We start from the raw sequence: 21,207 nt of genomic DNA on the forward strand, positions 1-21,207 counted from the left end.
AACGTATCCAAGTTATTACTCATCATACGACACGTTATTACTCATCATACGACACGTTATTACTCATCATACGACACGTTACCGCTAACGTATCCAAGTTACTACTCATCATACGACACGTTACCGCTAACGTATCCAAGTTACTACTCATCATACGACACGTTACCGCTAACATATCCAAGTTATTACTCATCATACGACACGTTACCGCTAATGTATCCAAGTTATTACTCATCATACGACACGTTACCGCTAACGTATCCAAGTTATTACTCATCATACGACACGTTACCGCTAACGTATCCAAGTTATTACTCATCATACGACACGTTACCGCTAACGTATCCAAGTTACTACTCATCATACGACACGTTACCGCTAACATATCCAAGTTATTACTCATCATACGACACGTTACCGCTAACGTATCCAAGTTATTACTCATCATACGACACGTTACCGCTAACGTATCCAAGTTACTACTCATCATACGACACGTTACCGCTAATGTATCCAAGTTATTACTCATCATACGACACGTTACCGCTAACGTATCCAAGTTATTACTCATCATACGACACGTTATTACTCATCATACGACACGTTACCGCTAACGTATCCAAGTTATTACTCATCATACGACACGTTACCGCTAACGTATCCAAGTTATTACTCATCATACGACACGTTACCGCTAACGTATCCAAGTTACTACTCATCATACGACACGTTACCGCTAACGTATCCAAGTTACTACTCATCATACGACACGTTACCGCTAACGTATCCAAGTTACTACTCATCATACGACACGTTACCGCTAACGTATCCAAGTTATTACTCATCATACGACACGTTACCGCTAACGTATCCAAGTTATTACTCATCATACGACACGTTACCGCTAACGTATCCAAGTTATTACTCATCATACGACACGTTACCGCTAACGTATCCAAGTTATTACTCATCATACGACACGTTACCGCTAACGTAACCAAGTTACTACTCATCATACGACACGTTACCGCTAACGTATCCAAGTTACTACTCATCATACGACACGTTACCGCTAACATATCCAAGTTATTACTCATCATACGACACGTTACCGCTAATGTATCCAAGTTACTACTCATCATACGACACGTTACCGCTAACTTATCCAAGTTATTACTCATCATACGACACGTTACCGCTAATGTATCCAAGTTACTACTCATCATACGACACGTTACCGCTAACGTATCCAAGTTATTACTCATCATACGACACGTTACCGCTAACGTAACCAAGTTATTACTCATCATACGACACGTTACCGCTAATGTATCCAAGTTACTACTCATCATACGACACGTTACCGCTAACGTATCCAAGTTATTACTCATCATACGACACGTTACCGCTAACTTATCCAAGTTATTACTCATCATACGACACGTTACCGCTAATGTATCCAAGTTACTACTCATCATACGACACGTTACCGCTAACGTATCCAAGTTACTACTCATCATACGACACGTTACCGCTAACGTATCCAAGTTATTACTCATCACACGACACGTTACCGCTAATGTATCCAAGTTACTACTCATCATACGACACGTTACCGCTAACGTATCCAAGTTATTACTCATCATACGACACGTTACCGCTAACTTATCCAAGTTATTACTCATCATACGACACGTTACCGCTAATGTATCCAAGTTACTACTCATCATACGACACGTTACCGCTAACGTATCCAAGTTATTACTCATCATACGACACGTTTGATACAGATACATCTGCGTTATTAAGGTTGATGTAGAACTTCGGCCGCGTAGATGTCAGTGTTTCTACGTTCATTCAGCATCGCTCCTTTACTGTCACGTGATCATTAATATCTTCTGTTCTCCAGGCCGAGCCTCTCCACACAGAGCACAGCAGAGCAGGTGAAGGAGCAGGTGAAGGAGCAGGAGCAGGTGAAGGAGCAGGTGAAGGAGCAGGAGCAGGTGAAAGAGCAGGTGAAGGAGCAGGTGCAGGGCATCAGCGTAGGAAGTGAGCGTCACGCTAACGTGCTGACTGACTCCAGAGGTGATTGAGTTAAAACAGATCCTCATTGTTCTGCGTGAAGTTGGAAGTGCCCGGTGTGTTTCATGTGGCGATGACACTCTGTTCTGTGTGCTCTGGTTCATTCGGCATGAAGTTAACGGATAAAACATGATCATAATGTTGTTTTGATGAAAACTCAGCTCCTGGTGTCCTTACAACAGTTCCAGCAAATAACGGGAGTAAGAGGTGAACCAGCTCTGAAAGTCACGGATTTTATTTCTTAAATGAATCGAATGTGCCTGAAACACTGGAGGACAGAAACAAAACAATAATAGGGGGGGGGGGGGGGGGGAGCGGTCATTTCCACAGTGGACTTTTCTCTCCCTCTCTTTTTCAGCTGATGTCAGAGGGCAAAGGTCACTTCTGTGACTGACAGGATGTCACGACCAGGAAATTAAACAAAACCCTGATAATGAAACGCACAATACCCATCAGGCACACAGACTCAGAGCGAGACTGTGTGTGTGTGTGTGTGTGCTCTCACTTTGCAGAGGAGTTGATGAGGGATGAGTCTTTGTAGGCGATCAAGTAGCCCTGGTTCTCTGGGTTGTGGACCGTCACCTGCAGGTGCACACAAAGAAGAATTATTTTTTCTTTTCCAGTTTTTGTTCCACTGGTGATCTTTCGGATGCTTTAACTCCACCGTTGGTATTCATCATGTGAACAGTAATAACCAAACCTCAGCTCATCTGCAACAAATACTTATTTACACAAAATGAAATGTGGAACATGAGATTTGAACTTTTAAAGATTAGAAAAGTACGTCAATTAAAAGTGAAAAATGGTCGCGCACATAAAGACATTGATCACAGATGTTATAATGATATCAGGACCAGACGACGTGGTTGTGCCTCCCAGCACAGCAGTGCAGCAGGTTCAGGTCAACGCACTTTTGTATCTTTTCTTGTCGATTTAAACGTGAAACTATTTGTTGTTGCATCCTGTTGGTTCACATCTTGTTCAGACTTAAAAAGATGAAGTTGAGTTCTCTGCAGTCGGGACCTGAACACGACCCTCGCTGGGTCTAGTTTGTGATGCACTTACACTCTCCAACACCCGTAAACACCTCTCAGCTCCCCACAGAGACGACACCATCTTCTCCTTCTCGCCCTCCTGGTTCAAGTTGTCAACACACTCCTTCACTGTGGAGGGAGGAACAAAAACAGGGCGACAATCAGAAACCACAGGAACGGTGGTCTCTGTTACTGTGAGTCATCACACGGTCTAAACATCTCGAACCTTTATCGACTATGTGGTCCAGTCCTCCCAGTAGTCGCAGCTCCTCTTTGAACCAGTCTCCGGCTCGCTTTGAAGTCAGGGACAGCAACGTCTCCATGGCTAAATGACCCGTCTACGGGAAGAGAGGAGGGACAAAGAGGCTGAAATGTTAACGGTCTGATCAGCGCCTGCAGTTAAACAGGTCACGTCTCAGGAACTGGAATGTGTGGGAGTTGGGTTCCTTTCTCTGGTAGATTTCAGACTGCGTGGCTGTTGAGCGCTGGTATCCACGGAGACCTTCCCTCTTTGATTGTAAGAGACGAACACCCAAACCTGACATTCACTGTGGATGTTTTACAGCACAGAGGACAGAAATATCTCGACACGTGGGCGGCAGCGAGTCACCCCGACTGAAAGAGTATCATGAGTCAGAGGGAGAGGTGCAGCGCTCCTACACAGAGAACACGGTGGTAAACTGATCCAGTCTCCACTGATCCGCTCAGTACCGTTATGTTCTGGAGGTCCAGGTGCTTGTTGTGCACCGTGTCGCAGAGCTTCCTGATCTTCTCCTTCATCTTGGCGATTTCTCTGGCGCTGAACTGAGTGGTGGGGTCGGGGTCTGTCCCTGTACAGGCCCCGCCCCCCTGGTCATGGTCCAGGTCCATCTCCAGCAGCCGGATCATCAGGTCCAGACACGAGCGGTCCAGATCCATGTTCAACCGGTCTCTGCTGAGGATGTACATGAGAGACGCCGTGCACAGAGCCAGGTTCTGCAGAGATGAGTGAGAAGGAGTTCATAGTTATTTAAACCACGGTAAGCATTAGGAGCAGGGCTGTGAAGCGCCGAGAGACCTCGGCATGCAGACCGTAGGAGCCGGGGCTCGAACCGCCGGCCTCGTCACCAAAAGACGAGCCGCTCTCCGGTCATTACTGTCACCAGTGAGCTGCAGGTGCGCTTGGTTCATCCGTAGCGATCCTTACCGGGTGCTGTGGGGCGTCATTGAGCGTTTTGAAGACCTGAGCCACCTTCCCTCTGGCCCTGAGGTGCATCCTGAAGCTGGGCATGGCGCAGCGCGTCGCCAGGCTGATCACACTGGAGAAACACACGACATCAGAAGATACAATGGAGCACTGTCGAGGGTAGAGTGGTTCTGGCGGCGTTCTTACCTAAGGCAGCGTGTGTTGAGAGGTTGTCCACTCTTCAGACCAGTAGCCAGGTACTCAAAGTCATCGGTAAACTCCTGGTTCTCTCCAAACTCCACCACGTCGTTGAAGTGCTTCACATGCTGCACGACTGTATACAGCTGGAAAACAGAGGGGCGGGCGGATCAGTGGAATATGTCCAAAATGTAGTTTGTAAAAACGTGAGGGGGAATGTGGGAGAAGGCCAGTAACAAAGGTCCAGGTGGATTTGAACCAGAAACGTTTCAATTACACCAGGATGACTGAATACCCGACGTCCACTGTGATGCATTTCTGTTTGAAGCTTCAGGTTCAATGTGTATTAAGTGAAATGAATAAAAATGCAAAAGTCCCTCACACATCAGAGGATGTGTGAGGGACTGAAGTATGTCGTTTTCGGTTGAGAGAAGCTTCTTACCTCCTTGTGCTCTTTGCGGCATTTGAGTGCAGTAATGGTGTCCTGGTACAGGTCCGTGGGGAGGGTGACACACTTGGTGACTTTGGGCGGAGGGGGAGGAGCCTTAAAAACCCCGTCGTCCTTCTTGGCATCGGAGGGCTCCTTACCGGATCCTCCCGCTGAGGCGGGCACCTGGTAAGATGTGGAAGTAACACGTTTCATGAGCTGCATGTGCAACGTGAAAACCTTTTTACTCCATCGCAGCGAGCTCTCAAAACTTACAGCCGTCTGTGATCGTGCCAAGAAGGTAGAAGGAGCCTCCTCTTCGCTCTCCAGCGTCCAGTGTCTGGCGTTGTACACAGCTTTGGTGGGAGACTGACATGAACACACACAAGAGAAGTGAGACGAAGAGAAATAATGCGGCGAGTTTACACTGCGAGGTCCGCAAAGGACTTCCACCGGTTACGTCAAGTCCAAACTACGTTCACAAACTTGTTTCTATGATTTCATTCTGCGTTCAAAAACAAAAGTGCTGGTTTACAGTCGGAGGCGTGAATAAAGTCCACATTACAACACACTTCACTTCCTCACAGTAGAAGAATGATAAGAAGACAGAAACAGAAAAGGAAAATAATAAGAGGAGGAAATAAAGACCGATGGAGAGAAGGAGGCAGAAAGAGGAGAAAGAAAACTGGATGCATATTAAAACTGGAGTCAGCCAGCACTGATCAAACAGCTGGACACACACACACACACACACACACACACACACACACACAGTCTCATGTCCTCTTTCTATATTTTTGCCAAACCTGTGGTTGGTGGTTGCCGGGGCATTAATAATGAAAAACAAAAGAGGGGAAGAACCGGGAGCAAGAGAAGAGAGTTGGCTGAAGAGCAGAGCACTGAGGGAGGTGTGTGTGTGTGTGTGTGGGGGGGGGGGTTACACCACAGGGTTAATAAGCAGAGACAAAAGAGGAGTTTGGGAATGAGCTTTGCTGTGCTGGAACATCAACACACCGAATTAAAATAATCAGAATGACACAGATGAACACCTGCCCCGCCCACCCACCACTAAGCAGCATGGGAGAGACCAGAGAGAGAGAAAGAGGGAAGGTGGGAGAGAGAGAGAGGGAAGGTGGGAGAGCGTGGTTGTGTTCCTGCTGTGGCTCGATTGTGAATAAACTAAATATAAAAGAACACATTCCTACTCTTTAAATGTTCTCTGGTCAGACAACGTCTGAAAACCGTTTGCATTGTATTTTAGTGGAAACGAGCTTTCCAGAAATATATTCAAAGATATGGTACAGTAATTAACTCCCCATGCTGCTCAGAGTCAGCAGCAGCTTTCAGTCACATCTGAAGCTGCTGTCACTGACCACGACACACTGGTTTAGTTTTCTACGGCTTCGTGTCCTTTTCAGGGAGATCATAGCCGATGAGAGAATAAAAGCTGATAGGGAACCAACCCAAACCCCAACGGTGTCATTACTCTGTCGCCATTACATTGTACGAACAACATTTACTTCATATCAGCAGTTCTATCTACGAACATGATGGAGATCATCCCCCTCTTTCCTCGTGGGCTGAACATACTGTATGTATTCACCAGGTACAGAGCACATTCATCAACGCGCTAGTTTCTGCCTCACTGTAGATGTCCAGAGTCAGACAATGAGCTCATCTGATGTTACAAACCAGTGGCCTAATGTTACCGTTAGTGGTAGAACAGAGGAAAGAGCCACGCTGGAGCTCTGCTGAGCCTCGTTGTTATGGATGTAATCACTGCCCCTCAATGAACCCTCTGTCATTACGATCAAATCGAATATCTCCCAGCATCCTCAGCGGACCAACCTAACGGCACTCCGGCTCCGCCAGCGCCGGCCGGAGACGCACAGTTTATTGTAATTGAAGCGGAGTTTTGACAACTCCACCGTAGGACGGCCACTTCAGACGGGCTGTTCCTGTAATGAGCTCCACTCCGACTCATTACGTCCAGTGAAGATGGAGCGAGGCAGTCGGAATGTACCGTGTTAGAGAGAGAAAGTCAATTAGAAGAAGAGGAGAAGGGAGGTAGAGAGAACTAGTCACACGGGTAAAAATAAAAGACAAAGTGGTCAAGAGGAAGTGATGGAGGCCGAGAGGAGAGCAGTGTTCAGCTGAGAGGGAGGTCAGTGTGCGTCAGGGCATGAGACTGGAGCGAGTACATCAAGTACACCATCATGCTCCTGTGGCCGGTGAGCATTTACATCTTTCACTTCAAAAGTTCCCGACAGGTGCCGAGCGACAACTTCCAAACAAAGTTTCTCTGCCTCGACGACCGGAGAGCACGGATCACAGTGCATGTCCTGGAGGCCGTTACACTGCAGTGCTTTGGGACTGTGGTGACCGTGGACCCGTCGAGAGGTTCAGGGGAAATAGAGGCTTCAATCTGGTGTACTTTGAGAGCAGAATGCAGAGGTTAGATCTGTGAAGGACTGAGATGTGCTCATGAGGAAACTGGCACAAATGAGGCCACAGTGGAGGTAACGAACAGGAAACACTCAGCTGCTAAAACGGGCTTTTTCCCGGTTCGAGTGCTTCGTTAAGTGGAAGTTATTTATTTTTCAAAACACTTTTCTGAGTTTTTCTCTGGCTGAATGTTCTGATATAACTGACTTTGTGCTGATGAAGAGAGGACGCACGATTTATAGAAATAACAAACATAAATAAGCCGACTGTAGCAGCTGTGGTGAAGAGAGGCCTTGCAGAGCTCGTTAAGACAAACTACGGATCTAATTAAGAACACGACGAGACTGAAGCCTCATTTCAATCCAGAGAGATTCATACAAGAGAAACAAAACAACCTCGAGTAAGAAACGCTGACGATTCATATGCACAGTAGATATGAGCTCCTTAAGACCGGTCTGGAGTGATGACATCGATCTGGTCAAGAACAAAAAGGCGCAGGGCTCTCATGAAACAGAGTCTGATAACCAGTCAGCACAGTCTGAGAGAGACGGGCTATTAGCACGCTGATGAATCAACGAGAAGATGTTCAGAGACGACTTAATCCCTCGTCCAGCACGGACGGGTGCACGCACACACACACGCACACGGACACACACACACACGGACACACACACACACACACGGACACACACACACACACACACACGCACACGGACACACACACACACACGGACACACACACACACACACGGACACACACACACACACACACGGAACACACACACACACGGACACACACACGGACACACACACGGACACACACACGGACACACACACGGACACACACGGACGGACACACACACACACACGGACGGACACACACACAGACACACACACACACGGACACGGACACACACACACACGGACACACACACACACACACGGACACACACGGACACACACACGGACACACACACACGGACACACACACACGGACACACACACACGGACACACACACGGACACACACACGGACACACACCTTTTTGAAATGTAACGAGGAAAGGTTTTGAAGTTGAGGGTTTAAATAAGCTTCACATACACAGAATGACCCACGTGAGCCACCATACTAACAGATGAGTCCTATCGAGTGTGGCTCTCTCATGTGTTTGGACAACGATGAGGCAGGAAGACGAAGATGATATGTTGTTGTTGGTTTGGCTCATTTTATGAGATTTATTTATATTTATATTTCTTGGTCTACTCATTCACAGCAGATCCATGGATTCTAACAAGTGTCGTTTGAGGCTGTAACATGAAAGCTCGCGGTGCTCTGGAGTGCATGTGTATGCAGCGTGAGCGCGGCGTTGTTTCTCACCTTCTTGTGCGCGCTGAAGATCCTCCGGAAGGTGTCCGGGTTCTTCTCGGTGGCTTTGCCCTGAGACGGCCTGCTGGGAGCCCCGGCCACCACTCTGAGGCCGTCCTCTGAGAAGTCCATCACGTCTGCAGACCAAACACACAGTCACCATCAACCACAACTCCACAGCCAGTCAGGAGGCGTGGAACCCTTCACCACATGCATCACATCAGCGACACATCAGCTGTGGATTGGACCCTTAATGCAGATACTTCACTGGAATAAAGAACACTGACTCGGTTTATATCCGGTGCTGCTGCTTGTCACGCTTTGTCGCTCATCTTCTCACACAATTACACTTCAAAACATCCAAACTACCCTCTACGTACATGTACACATGGATGTGTACTGACCCGCTCGTATCCGGCTGTCCTGCCTCTCAGAGTTCTTCTTGTTCTCCTTGGCTGCCGGTTGATCCAGCATCTCCAGCCTCTCCAGCCTCTCCAGTCGCTCCAGCCTCTCCAGGTTTTCGAAGGGATCCGGCAGTTCTTCAGTCAGAGTTTCCTCCATGGGTTCTACCACCGGGGTTCTCCCTCTCTTTTGGGCGGCCGCAGCCTTCTTGGCCCTCCTCTCTTCAGCGCCGTCAGCGCCGTCATCACCGTCGCTGTCGCTCATGTCGTCAAAGCCGAAGTACTGGATCTTGTAACTGGATCGTCCGTCTGAGTTGTCGCCGCTGTTCTCCTCCTGATGAGCGTCGGCGTCTTCGAAACCAAACAGGTCCGGCTTACTGTCCGTCTTTGACTTTGTCTGGGTTGGTTTGAACCTGAGGACAGGTCAGAGAAAACATGCTTTAATCCAAACGGTTAGGTTTCTCCCCGCTTCCACTTCCAGGTTGTTAAAACCATCCGATGCCACTGAGTCACAGTACAATGTACACAGTACAACCTGAAGACTGTTTGGTGCAGCTCTTTATTGAAGCTATGTGATGATCCAAAAGACTTTTTACGGCTGCATCATTTCATCAAATGTAAATATTCTGGCGGCGTTGTGCATCGTTTTAGACTCATGTACTTAAACCTCAGCCTGCCATGTTTGGAGTAGAAGTCCGTCGGTTTATGAACAGACTAAAACAGTCAAAGTGAACGTTACGACTGAAAGGTTGGTGTTGTTCTGCAGGTCTGGTGTTCCAGCTTAAACCGGTTAGATTTAATGCAAACAAGCTGAACTGGTATTTGTCGTTATAACCCGTTAATGAGTGGCTCCACCTCCACCTGCAGTAAATCAAACTGGTACTGCGTTAGTCATAAGCAATACGACAATGTTTGTTTAAAAACTGACCAGCGGCCACTCGAGTCCAGGGTTCACACACATTCTGCACAACTACACACTCACAGAACATCTTCAGACCGTGTTTGACTCTGTGAGCAGAGGACTGGTGTTGATGATCTTGCATATGATTTATAACGGCCTCCTCGCCCATGTTGGAGATGTCTGCATGTTTACAACAAAGCTTTCTTCTCACATTTGGCATCCTTATCCAAACAGGCTTCATGAGATTATCACGCCGGCCCTCAGAAACCCAAACAGAGTCGTCTCACTTGTTGCCGGTCCATTTGAACATAATAATGATGATAATAATAATAATAATAATAATAATAATAATAATAATAATAATAACAACAACAACAACAACAACACCAACAACAACAACAATGATGAAGACGATTCTGGTTCTACCTTGTGTTTTCTTGTTCCGTCTTCTTCCGCTGCCATCCCGCCTCTCCCAGCTCCGCGGTGCTGCCGGACCCGGCACTGCTGCTACCACTAGAGGGCGCCGCGTCGGTGCTGAACTCCTCCCCTCCGCGTTCCTGGATGGTGACGTTACACATGGACACAGAAGAGGGGTGCATCACCGTGAAGTCCCTCGTCCTGCCGCGTCCCCGACCACCACCCGCCGTCTTATTACTGCCGTCCGACGTGGACTTGGGAGGATCTGAGCCAGAAGCAGTGCTGGCAGAGCCGCTGGAGTCCGAGGTTTTGCCAGAGCCCTGTTTGTTGGGCCTCCTGTACGTCCGACAGTTAGAGTTTCTTACAAGTGAGGCGTTGGAGGAAGTCTGGGAGTAGTCAGACGGCTCCACAAGGAAGTCAGAGTCGCCCCCTAGGTCCTCTAGGCTCTCACTGGGGCTCCGGAGCCGTGGGGGAGAGGGGGGCATCTCAATATGCAGGGTCTGCTGGAGCTCAGAGCCGCCCACAGCTGTAGCCCAGAACAGCGTCGGGGCCGGGTTGCGAGGTTCCTGGCTGGGCGAGGGCGGACGGAGACCCATGATGGCGTCCCAGGAGTCGTAGGTGGACTCTGCCTTGGACCCCGTCTTCAGGGTGGTGGTCTGCGCCAGGGGCTTCTTATCGCTCTCAGAAGCATTTTGGTACCACGAGTAGCTGTGCTGGGTCTCTGACAGCGAGGGCGTCTGCTGGGACTTCCCTACAGAAAGGAAAACAGACTCAATCAGTGAAATATCAGAGAAGTGTGTTTTAAAGTGGAGTTAGCTCACAGTAAGGTGAATAAACTGCATCAGCTTGTAATATTTACAGCTACTTGAACATGCATTATATTTCATTATTGGTCATTTAGTCGAGAAAATGTCAGAAAATGGTGAAACTCAAACATCACAAGTTGACAAAGGAGACGAGAAACAGTCAAAGATAATGAATCGACTTATTATTTCAGCCACAATGCAACAGTCTGTGGTGCTACGATATATAATCACACATTGTATTCTCTGAACCGGACTTACTAAGAGAGTAACTGATCTGAACAAAAGGACAATTTAGCAGTTAAAGGGGAACAGTCAATAGGTTGATATGCAGAATTATTATGATGCTGTTAAATTCAATCTGATTTAATTCTTTAATAATGCGTTTGCTGACACGTTACCTCCAGACAGCTGACATCTGTCCACAGTTCTCAAACCTGCTCCATGTCTTCATGGTGAACACTGAAGCGTTCCAACCGACACAATACTGTCTGTGCAACCAGACAACACACGGAGTGCTTCTGGTTAACTTCACAGGCTGAAGAGCACAGCGGAGATGTGCATAAAGATTGCACCATTTTAAAAAAAGCACCGTCACACTGAAAACAGGTCACACACACACGCTACCGAGCTAAACGTCAAACACTCATTTACCAGTCGTGTACGTCTTCAAGAACATCAAAAACCGTCTGGATCCACTTGCCAGGACAAGACACACACACACAGGTTATTAGCACCCTGTGGCCATTTCTGTCTTCAGATAACAAACGGGTGACAACACTGGACTCGTTACTCTGAGCAAACACAGGAAATTGCTCCACAGCGTAACACCAGAGGACATCTGTGTCTGTGAAACAGCTGTGGGTTGTTTTAAAGGCCGTGTTATCGAAGCGCAGCAGACCTAGAAAGTAGGCCATTCTGCTGCTTCACTGTCTTCACAGCGGACTTGACAAATACAAATTTGAGAAATGAAAGGATCAAACATTTGCAGAGTGATGAGTGCATCTGTGTGAACTGCTGTAGAGCAGCAACAGTGTCGGCTGTGAAATGAGGATCAGTAGTGAGTGACAAATGAACAGAGTCACTGGAGACCAGCAGACAGCTGGAGGACATGCACAACACATCCGTCCCTCACGTTAAGATGCATTACTGCAGACGCCCTCTGGCATTTCAGAGAAGACTGCAACCAACCGAGCGCTGAGCACAAACACAGTGTGTGTGGACGACCAGGAGCTGTGTTCGCCAGTTAGCAGGTCTCAGATGGTGAAGTCTGATGGATGATTGGACTTGTTTCAGGCCGTTAGTCGAGGTATCCAGAGAGGACGGCGTGAGGAGGAGGGGGTGTTCTCGTCTTGCTCAGGACACACAGGCTGTGGGGGTGTGTGAGGACTGATGAGCTACATGGTGTAACATTCCCCAGAGAACTAATCGAACCCGAAATATGCTCAGTCTGAAGTACGATCACAACACCATTCTTTCATGAATTAAACTAACTACTGCACTCTGACCACCTCACAGTGGTTTTCATAACCAGTTACTCAGTAATAAGAAAAGTCCACCACGAACATAAGTCTGATCCTCAACGCTGCCACGTGCTTTAGATAAACCGTCTGAGGATACAGCCAGCGCCAAAACACCCGGTGGCCCTGATCCAGTGCAGTGGAAGCTTCAACGCCAATGAAAAGTTGAAATAACTTTCATCAAACCCTGCACAGTGCATATTTAGGCTACGAGTAGTAAATCTATTAAAATAGGTTTTATAGCTTAATCTCTCTGCATGTAAAATATATATCCGCCATGGCAACACTGACAGTACAATAGGAGAACATTTAATGACACTTTGAATGGTTTATTCCTTCATGCGTGCCTCTCTTCATGCCCATCAAGGACAAACTAATGAAGTTAGAAAGCCTGAAAATGTCCTTATTTCCCCCCAGAGAGTCTCTGCTCACACACGTCCACATATCAACTACAACGAGAGGCTTCTGTTCGCTTTGTGTCACTTCATGTTTCTCTCACAACAATGACTAACAGTGGTTTGAAAGGATGACAGCGAGGTGGTTTAAGAGACGTGAACAGACGATGTTCCATGTGAAGAATAGCAGATTGGCCTCAATCCTGAGGATTTACTCCAGGACATCCACGAACGCAGAAGACGGCACAATTTGGTCTAAACTAAACATCCAAACGTTATGTACAACTTTACATTCTGAAACACAAATTCACCGGAATAAAACCATAAAATCCATATTTCCTGACACACAGAACATTTAATGTAGGATTAAATAAACTAATTCAAGTATCTCTCTTCATTATCTTTGTACATTTTAAAAGTCGGACAGAGGGGATAACCAGCTTCTTATGTGATGTAGTTTTTACAGTTAATTGTTTAACAGTGTTTCACAATCTTCTGATAAACACCAGTCTGAAAGGAGCAACAGCCAACTCTACAGCATTGCCATACTTTATCTGAAGTAGTATTTTGTCCTGTTTACTGAGTCAACATAGCCGTGGCAGTGTTTCAGATGAACTTCAGCGTCGCGCTGGCATCCCTTCACATGTGGCTCAGCGCCGCAGCACTGGGCCGTGCTCAGAGGCCCAGCTTGTCGTTGGGAGTCGGTTCGAGTGGCTCTCGTCTCTGGCAGGAGGCCAGCAGCAGTCACGGAAGGCTGAGGAGCAGTCGAGCTGAAAGCGACCGGCTGCGTGTAGAGAAACTACAACACTGATTTCTTCTAAATCTAGAAACTGAAGGGAAGACACTTAATGATTTTTGTTTTGTGCCAAAGCTAATGTGCGTTTGGTTCACACGAGCCTCAGGATGAGACGGAGAGATGGCATCTGTCCATCGACGCTTGTTTTCAATCCGTTATGATTGAAAATCAGGGCTGACGATGAGCTCATCCCGGCCAGAAGTTCAGATAATAAATAAGTTCAGCGAAGGCTTAACTTCTACCACCCGACAGAAGCCGCTCAGAGTTGACATCAATAGATTCAAAGAATATTATTCACGCCACTATATCAAAAGACCAAAGTACGGAGCATTTAGAGCGTCACACATTCAGTGAGTGCATTGTGACCACACTGTAATTAAATTAAATCTGGGCTTGTTGTGTGCTTTAAACAGCAATCAATACGTTGCTGTACTAAATCTAGAAACGCCGTCATCATGTCATTCGCTGTTCTGTTCATATAAATATAAACTCAATATCTTTTTACTGCTGATTAATGAAATTAGTACCGCGAGGACACCACTTTAAAGTCCTCTAAAGACTTCTTATGACATTTTAGACATTGGGCAACTCCACTGATGAATGGATGAGTTGATACTGAATAACTGCAGATGCAGTCGTAGTCCAGGTTCAGGCTTTAAAGGTTTCATATTGTGCGTCTTACCTATGCTGGCACTGCTGCTGTTGAAGAACTGAGCCGTGTCCTCCACCACCCTGGGCTGGTTCTGGTCGTTGGGCAGCCACGACGTCCCTCGAGCAGACGTCAAAGCGTGGGACCCCCCCTGGAGGCTGGACAGAGACAGCCCCGGCCTTTTCGCTTGTGGGGGCTCAGCGGAGCTCGGCTTAGCGGGCGACGACTTGTTTCCACTGCGAGACGAAACCGGCTTGGATTCCTCGTCGCTGTCAAATCCAAACGGATCCTCGAATCCGTCTCCGCTCAGACGGGGCCTCTTGTAAACCTCCAGGACCGAGTCGTTCTTGGGCGCGCCGACGCGCTTGGATCCCACCTTGGCCTTGTAGGTGGTGTCGCCCCATTTGGTGCTCAGGGTGCCTCTCTTGGTGGACAGCACCTCGTCAAACTTGGACGTGCCCTCTCCTCCCTTGCGGCTGTAGGTTTTACCAAATCTGGATGTCATTGTTGCATCTGGGTCATATTCTCTGAGAGGAGAGAGCAGAACCGTCAGAGTTCACACGATAATAATCGAGTTCATAGGACTGTTTATCACCGACATCACGGATGTGATTCCTCACATCAAGAATATGTGTGTGTGTGTGTGTGTGTGTGTGTGAGAATAGGTAGACGCTTACATAACTTGTATTTTTATTTAACTTTGCAACAACAGTGACCAGTCAAGTTGATAAACGACTTACTCAAATAAATATTATCTCTCAGTGTTTATGCTCCCAAATAATAAAATGTGTTTTTGATGATTTGTATCATTCTAAGCAGCAAATTAAATGTATAATCAGATTAATAAAATAGATGACGTAACGTCAGCGAGGTGCGAGAATAACTAGCAAACAGCTCGAGTTCTTCTCAGCCAGCTGGTGAGACAAAACAAAGCTAACGTTAGCTTAGCAGCGAGCTAATCGCGTTAACATACTATATATATATATATATATATATATATATATATATATATATATATAGTACATAGTACATATATATAGTACATATAACGTTACTGCGAACATCAGCGCTGGTAGAACACAATGAGGTGAAACACATTAAAACACACAAACCAAGCAGTAAATAACAAATATAACGCACTAAGTTACTGTTAACGTTAGCATTAGCAAAAAGCTCAACACAGGAGACTGGAGCCGTCGCTAGCTTCAAGCTAACAGCTAGCTTTAGAGCTAACAGCTAACACAAGCCAAAACTCCAAAACATAGACCGTAAACGAACATCTGGTGTTATTTATATACTTATTTATAGACTGACTTGGTGAGCTGAATGGCCGATCGGAACAAAACACACTCCGGATCCGAAACGTTAAACTCGCACAGGCCTGCTGCTGCTTCTTCTTCTGTGGTGTTTCCGGGCCTGCTTCAAGCTGCACAAATATAAACAAGGCCGAGCGTGCAACGTTAACGGTAAAATAGCGGATTTTAAACGCAACAGCTAGAACCGCAAACCCAGACTGATGCGAACAGATGCAGTTTATAACCCCATATGATTATATCGACTTCTATTTTTCAGCTAAATCAGCACTCGATTGTCTCCTCCGGGTTGCGACGAAGGTTTCCATTGGACTCACACCGCTGCGTCAAGCTAGCCGGAGATAGGAGAACGTGACCGGAACCATGTTAATATATCCTTCAAATTAAAAGCACATGTCGAACATACGGAAAGAACACTTTAGCTAAGCACAGTTGGCATGCATGTATACATGTATATTATAAATTTGATATATGTATATAAAATGACATTCGAAAAATGTGGATTTGACAGAGACCTCATTTACATATTATTCAATGTCACGTTGATTGCCATGTTTTTGTGAAGTTTTACTTTTTAAATCATAACCGGAACTGGTTATATATCCTGTCTCGAGCTTCATACCAACGGCTTCATCAAATTTAGCACTTCGAATGCTGCGTTCGTTCAGGTGCTACCATTAAACTCGTAAAATGTAAATTCCATTTGATAAGCCCGTAAGTTAGGAAAAAATAATTCTGCAGCTCATTGACGAAGCAAAATGGAAAGTATAGATGAAACTCAACAAAGCCGTTTATGATATTCATCATTATTTTGTGCGTTACTACGAAAATTATGCGTTTTTTTATTTTATTTGCTGGGAGAATACTGTAGAAAATCTGTAACCTGCTTTTTTACATCATAAAAAATAAGATCATGAACTGCTCCCTACAGAGTGCTAAATCTATTGAAAATGCAATGTCCCAACCTTTTTATTTTGCTATGTGCAACATCATTACACTAGAGCCACAGGCTTCAACCACCATTGTTAAAAACAATTAATGTCAATAACGGATTTAATACATAAGGTAGGCTACACAAAATGTAAGCTCAAGTAGAAGAGAGACTGGGATGTTATTCAGCAATAAAACACATCACTTTATTTCAAATTTTCAGAGATTTTGCATGCTATGTTTGCATACTTATAAATGCTCTTTCTAAACGTTGTCCAGTCCAGAAAGACACAATTTCCTGTCATATTGCACGCATCCTAATGTCAAAATATTAACTTACAATTTAAATAACTGCAGAGAAAAATGTACATGATATACTTCATCTTGACCTCTCTAACTTTGCACTCTTACAGAGACCTTCACGGGCATTATTTTTAGAGGGAGTGCGTTCCTGGTGCAAAGGTATGGACACAGTTTCTCAGTGAAAGTGTGTGTGAAGGTGTGAATGTGTGTGTTCGTATCAGGATCAGAAAATGACAGCTTTCCTTTGTCCCAGACCAGATGAACTCTGATCCTCTGGAGCTTCTCTCTGACTTGGAGATCGATGTATTTAGTTGTTGGGGAGAAGGCTCTGTAGCCAACACCACTGAAGTCTACACTCCACACTGTAGACCCCACAAATCCTGTCCTACAAACAGACTCTGCTAACACCCCGAGCTCCAAGTCATTGTTGTGTCCGACCTCAACATCCCAGCTGTGAGTCCCTGAGTTAAATCCTGAGCCCAGGACAGAATCCCAGTACGCAAACCTCTCTGGGTTTTCGGGAAGCTGCTGGATCTTTTCGTGTCTCACGCTGGTCAGATCTCCAGAGAGGGTGAGCTCTGGATAGGCAGTGTTTGGGTCCAGAATCACAGGAGTGTAGGAGACCATGTCCTTCATCTTGTTCCAGATGTTGAAGGCCAGGTTGCCCAGGTGTTTGGCCTCGTCTATCAGAACTCCTGAGAGCAGCTGTGGATCCTCCAGCAGGGGGCGCCGCTGGACTCGTTCCACTGCAGCCTTGTAGTTGTTGAGGAATGAGACGTCTTCAGCTCTCAGCTCGTCCTCTGTGGCTCTGACTGTGTCTGAAAGAGCTGCTATCTCTCTGCTCAGAGCCTCCATCTTCTCCTTCATCACCTGACTCTTCTGCTCCTCTTCCTCCCTCAGTGCAGCCATCCTGGCCTCCTCTTCCTCCTCTAGAAACTGGTGAAGCTTCTTAAACTGCTCCTGAATCTGGCTCTCCGTGTGTCGATACTGGACCTTGATGTGTTGTGCAGTTCGATTGAAGTTCATTTTAACTTTGTTGAAACCCTTCAACTTGTCCTGTAAGGGCTTCAGGGCCTCCTGGAGCTCCTCTCTGTGGTCCCGTGCTGCTTCCTCGATGGGTCTGAACTTGTGGTCAGTGTGGATTTTAGCATCTCGACAGATGACACACGCTGGCTGCTGATGGTCCAGACAGAAGAGTTTGAACTTCTCCGAGTGCAGAGGGCAGAGTGTCACGGACACTGCTGGGGCTCTTTTCAGGGAAAAGGTCTCACACAGGTTCTTTAATGCCAAGTTACGAGGCGGATCCCTGCACAGAGACACTGTCCGGCAAACTGGGCACTCTTGGAATGGTTTCCCTGTCCACCAGATCTGCAGACAGGCTCTACAGAAGCTGTGGCTACACGACAGGAGGACAGGATCTTTAAAGATGTCGTGGCAGGCAGGACAGCAGAAATCCTCCTCAGAAGCCATTTTAGTCAGAGTGAAGAGTGAAACGCAGCAGTGCCACTCCTTTCTCTGGAAAAGCTCCCGTGAAGTTACTTTCACTTTGAGTAAACCTGATTCTGCTTCTGGAGTCGTCTGCTGGTGTTGCTGGCAGTCTTCCAGATATCCCAGTGCTCCCAGCAGTCCCTCATCAAGCTCTCTTGTCACTGGGAGTCTAATGTTGGTCTGAAAGCGGATGTTATCGTCTTTGTGTTTCTTGAATGCATGGAGGCTTGATAAGCTGTATTTCCTGTCTCAGGTGAGTCACACAGGTGGACTCTGACGGATCACAGCACCTCCCACATCCCACGACTGTCCCTCACACCTTCTACTTCACTGCTTTTGACAGTTCAGGTAACAATAAGGTTTTGTTTGAATGACAGTGATATCAACAAGTTGTATCTCATTGTTGACCTTGTCATGAATGATCAACACCACAGTCCCTGAAACAATGCAACGCTGAACCAGAGACACTACTGAAGAGCGTCTCCAAACATTTTATTGATCTGTTCAGAATCAACTTCTCATTTCCTCATGACGCTGATAGAAAATGTAATCTGGGTAACAAAACATGACAAAACATATTTGCTGTTACAAACTATGAGTTTCTCTTTTGTGTCGCTTCTTGTAAAATGTTACGAATATTTTAAGAGATCAAATCAAATCTCTGAACAATTTTTTAAAATACCTTTTAATATTATGCCTGAAATTATTATTGTCAGTGATAGTTATTATTAAGTTATACCTGCTCAAATATTCCATTTGACTGGAGATGAGTTTAATAACTGAAGCCAAAGACGCCCAAACTACCACCTCAGATCTCACTGCCTCTGCGGTGGATTCAAACAAATGAACTGTAAATGGTTCAAAACAAAGTGAAGCGTTCGACTTGAACAGTTCAACATCAACTGAAACCTAAAAACTGAAGTCATCTCCACCTCAAAAAGAAGAGGCTCTGGAGGAAAATAAAAGAAATGACTGAACCAATTGCTGACATGTTGGAATGAGTTGAACCTCAAATTGACCAATATTACAATATCTGTATTATACGATTTGTAACACAATGAAAACAGAAAGACTTTACACTGTTTCTGTGGACCAGTGTGTCTCCGTCTCCTTGTCTTTGTGCAGAGACGCTCCTTGCCATTGACCACAGGACCTGCAATGATCCCAGTGCTCGTTGACATGCACCCTGCTACGGCTGTCTGTTTCTTCAGGGCAGTCGGGTCGTCTTGGCATCGAGCCTCGCTTCTTCAAAACCTCAAACAGCAGTTCCTGTGGAGCGCTAAGCCGGGCTGGAATCCCCGCGTGGCACGCTGCTGCCCCTGTGCCAACAGCAGCCTCGCTGCCAGCAGGAGACTGGAGTGACTGTACCGTGAGGGGTTCAGTGTTCTGAGCAGCGTTGGTTGTCGAGAACCTGGCAGAGCTTTGCGGAGGCACCTGGAGTGTTCAGGCATCGCACAGCGCTGAAGAATAGACTGGCACAGGGGCTGGCATCGGGACTGGCAGCGCCTTCTTCAAAAACAATTAGGCCTTTGACAGCAACCAGATAGCATCTGTAGGATCAACTCTGGCAAAGACAGAGAGCGAGGAAGCCAAACGACTTACCACCCCGGTAAAATCCCTTTTGATGGTTCAGAGAGGAGAGGGGCCTCTGGTTCTTAGCGGCTCCCTTTGTCTTCTGTAGAGCCCTCAAATCCAATCCCAAAAGATAATCATTCATCAGCTTGTGTGCACACAAAAAAGGAGCTCTTTCAGGACTTTGATGGCTCCGTAGAAAGACTCTGGATAGATCTATGGGGGCAACCTGGCCTTCACCGACACCATGTTGACAACTCAAAGAGACACTAGCAACCAGGAAGAGACTCAAAATGACCTCAACATAAAACAACGACAAAGATACACAAAATGACTAAAAAGAGACACAAGGTGACTACAAAGACACACAATGAGAGACACTAAACAACTACAAAGAGGCAAAAAGTAACTACAACGTGACCCAGAATGACTACAATGAGACACAAAGCACCTACAAAGAGTCAAAGAATGACCAAAAGGAGAAACTAAGCAACTACAAAGAGACACTAAACAACTACAAAGAGAAACTAAACAACTACAAAGAGACACTAAACAACTACAAAGAGAAACTAAACAACTACAAAGAGACACTAAACAACTACAAAGAGAAACTAAACAACTACAAAGAGAAACTAAACAACTACAAAGAGACACTAAACAACTACAAAGAGACACTAAACAACTACAAAGAGAAACTAAACAACTACAAAGAGACACTAAACAACTACAAAGAGGCCCAAACTAACTACAAAGTGACCCAAAATGACTACAAAACGACATAAAATGACCAGAAAGAGGCAAAGATGACAACAAAGAAACACAAAGCAACCACAATGAAATGCCCAATGACTATAAAGAGACACAAAACATGAACAAAAAGAGGCTTAACAACTAAAAGTCTTGAGCTGAGATGTAGGACAGCTTGTGGGGCCTTTTGCATGTCTGTTCCACGGGCCAGCTGACTCATAATCAGTCCATGGTTCTGGAGATGATGTAGGGAGAC

The 21,207-nt window shown here is 46.1% G+C and overlaps 2 protein-coding genes across 2 annotated transcripts in view; both read right to left on the reverse strand.

The window, feature by feature from the left end:
- The window catches only part of LOC306795138 (wings apart-like protein homolog), a 21,151-nt gene extending 4,972 nt beyond the window's left edge, over positions 1 to 16,179 (reverse strand). The window contains exons 1-13 of the mRNA XM_079293517.1: positions 15,913 to 16,179; positions 14,632 to 15,125; positions 10,445 to 11,186; positions 9,121 to 9,530; positions 8,729 to 8,853; positions 5,183 to 5,275; positions 4,922 to 5,092; positions 4,489 to 4,625; positions 4,303 to 4,414; positions 3,828 to 4,091; positions 3,343 to 3,454; positions 3,148 to 3,245; positions 2,588 to 2,664 (exon numbers count right to left, since the gene is read on the reverse strand). Of these exons, the coding sequence (XP_079149643.1) occupies positions 2,588 to 2,664; positions 3,148 to 3,245; positions 3,343 to 3,454; positions 3,828 to 4,091; positions 4,303 to 4,414; positions 4,489 to 4,625; positions 4,922 to 5,092; positions 5,183 to 5,275; positions 8,729 to 8,853; positions 9,121 to 9,530; positions 10,445 to 11,186; positions 14,632 to 15,103 (2,813 nt within the window). The 5' untranslated portion in view covers positions 15,104 to 15,125; positions 15,913 to 16,179. The remainder of the gene's footprint in view (positions 1 to 2,587; positions 2,665 to 3,147; positions 3,246 to 3,342; positions 3,455 to 3,827; positions 4,092 to 4,302; positions 4,415 to 4,488; positions 4,626 to 4,921; positions 5,093 to 5,182; positions 5,276 to 8,728; positions 8,854 to 9,120; positions 9,531 to 10,444; positions 11,187 to 14,631; positions 15,126 to 15,912) is intronic.
- Positions 16,180 to 17,234: 1,055 nt separating this feature from the next.
- LOC306795418 (E3 ubiquitin-protein ligase TRIM35-like) lies at positions 17,235 to 18,614 on the reverse strand (the record flags this gene model as incomplete). The annotated part of the gene is made up of 1 exon (XM_079293927.1): positions 17,235 to 18,614. One exon carries the CDS (start codon positions 18,612 to 18,614, stop codon positions 17,235 to 17,237), a length of 1,380 nt encoding a protein of 459 aa, XP_079150053.1.
- Positions 18,615 to 21,207: the final 2,593 nt, after the last annotated feature.

This window comes from Melanostigma gelatinosum, assembly GCF_949748355.1.
Source record: "Melanostigma gelatinosum genome assembly, chromosome: 21".
NCBI lineage: Eukaryota > Metazoa > Chordata > Actinopteri > Perciformes > Zoarcidae > Melanostigma > Melanostigma gelatinosum.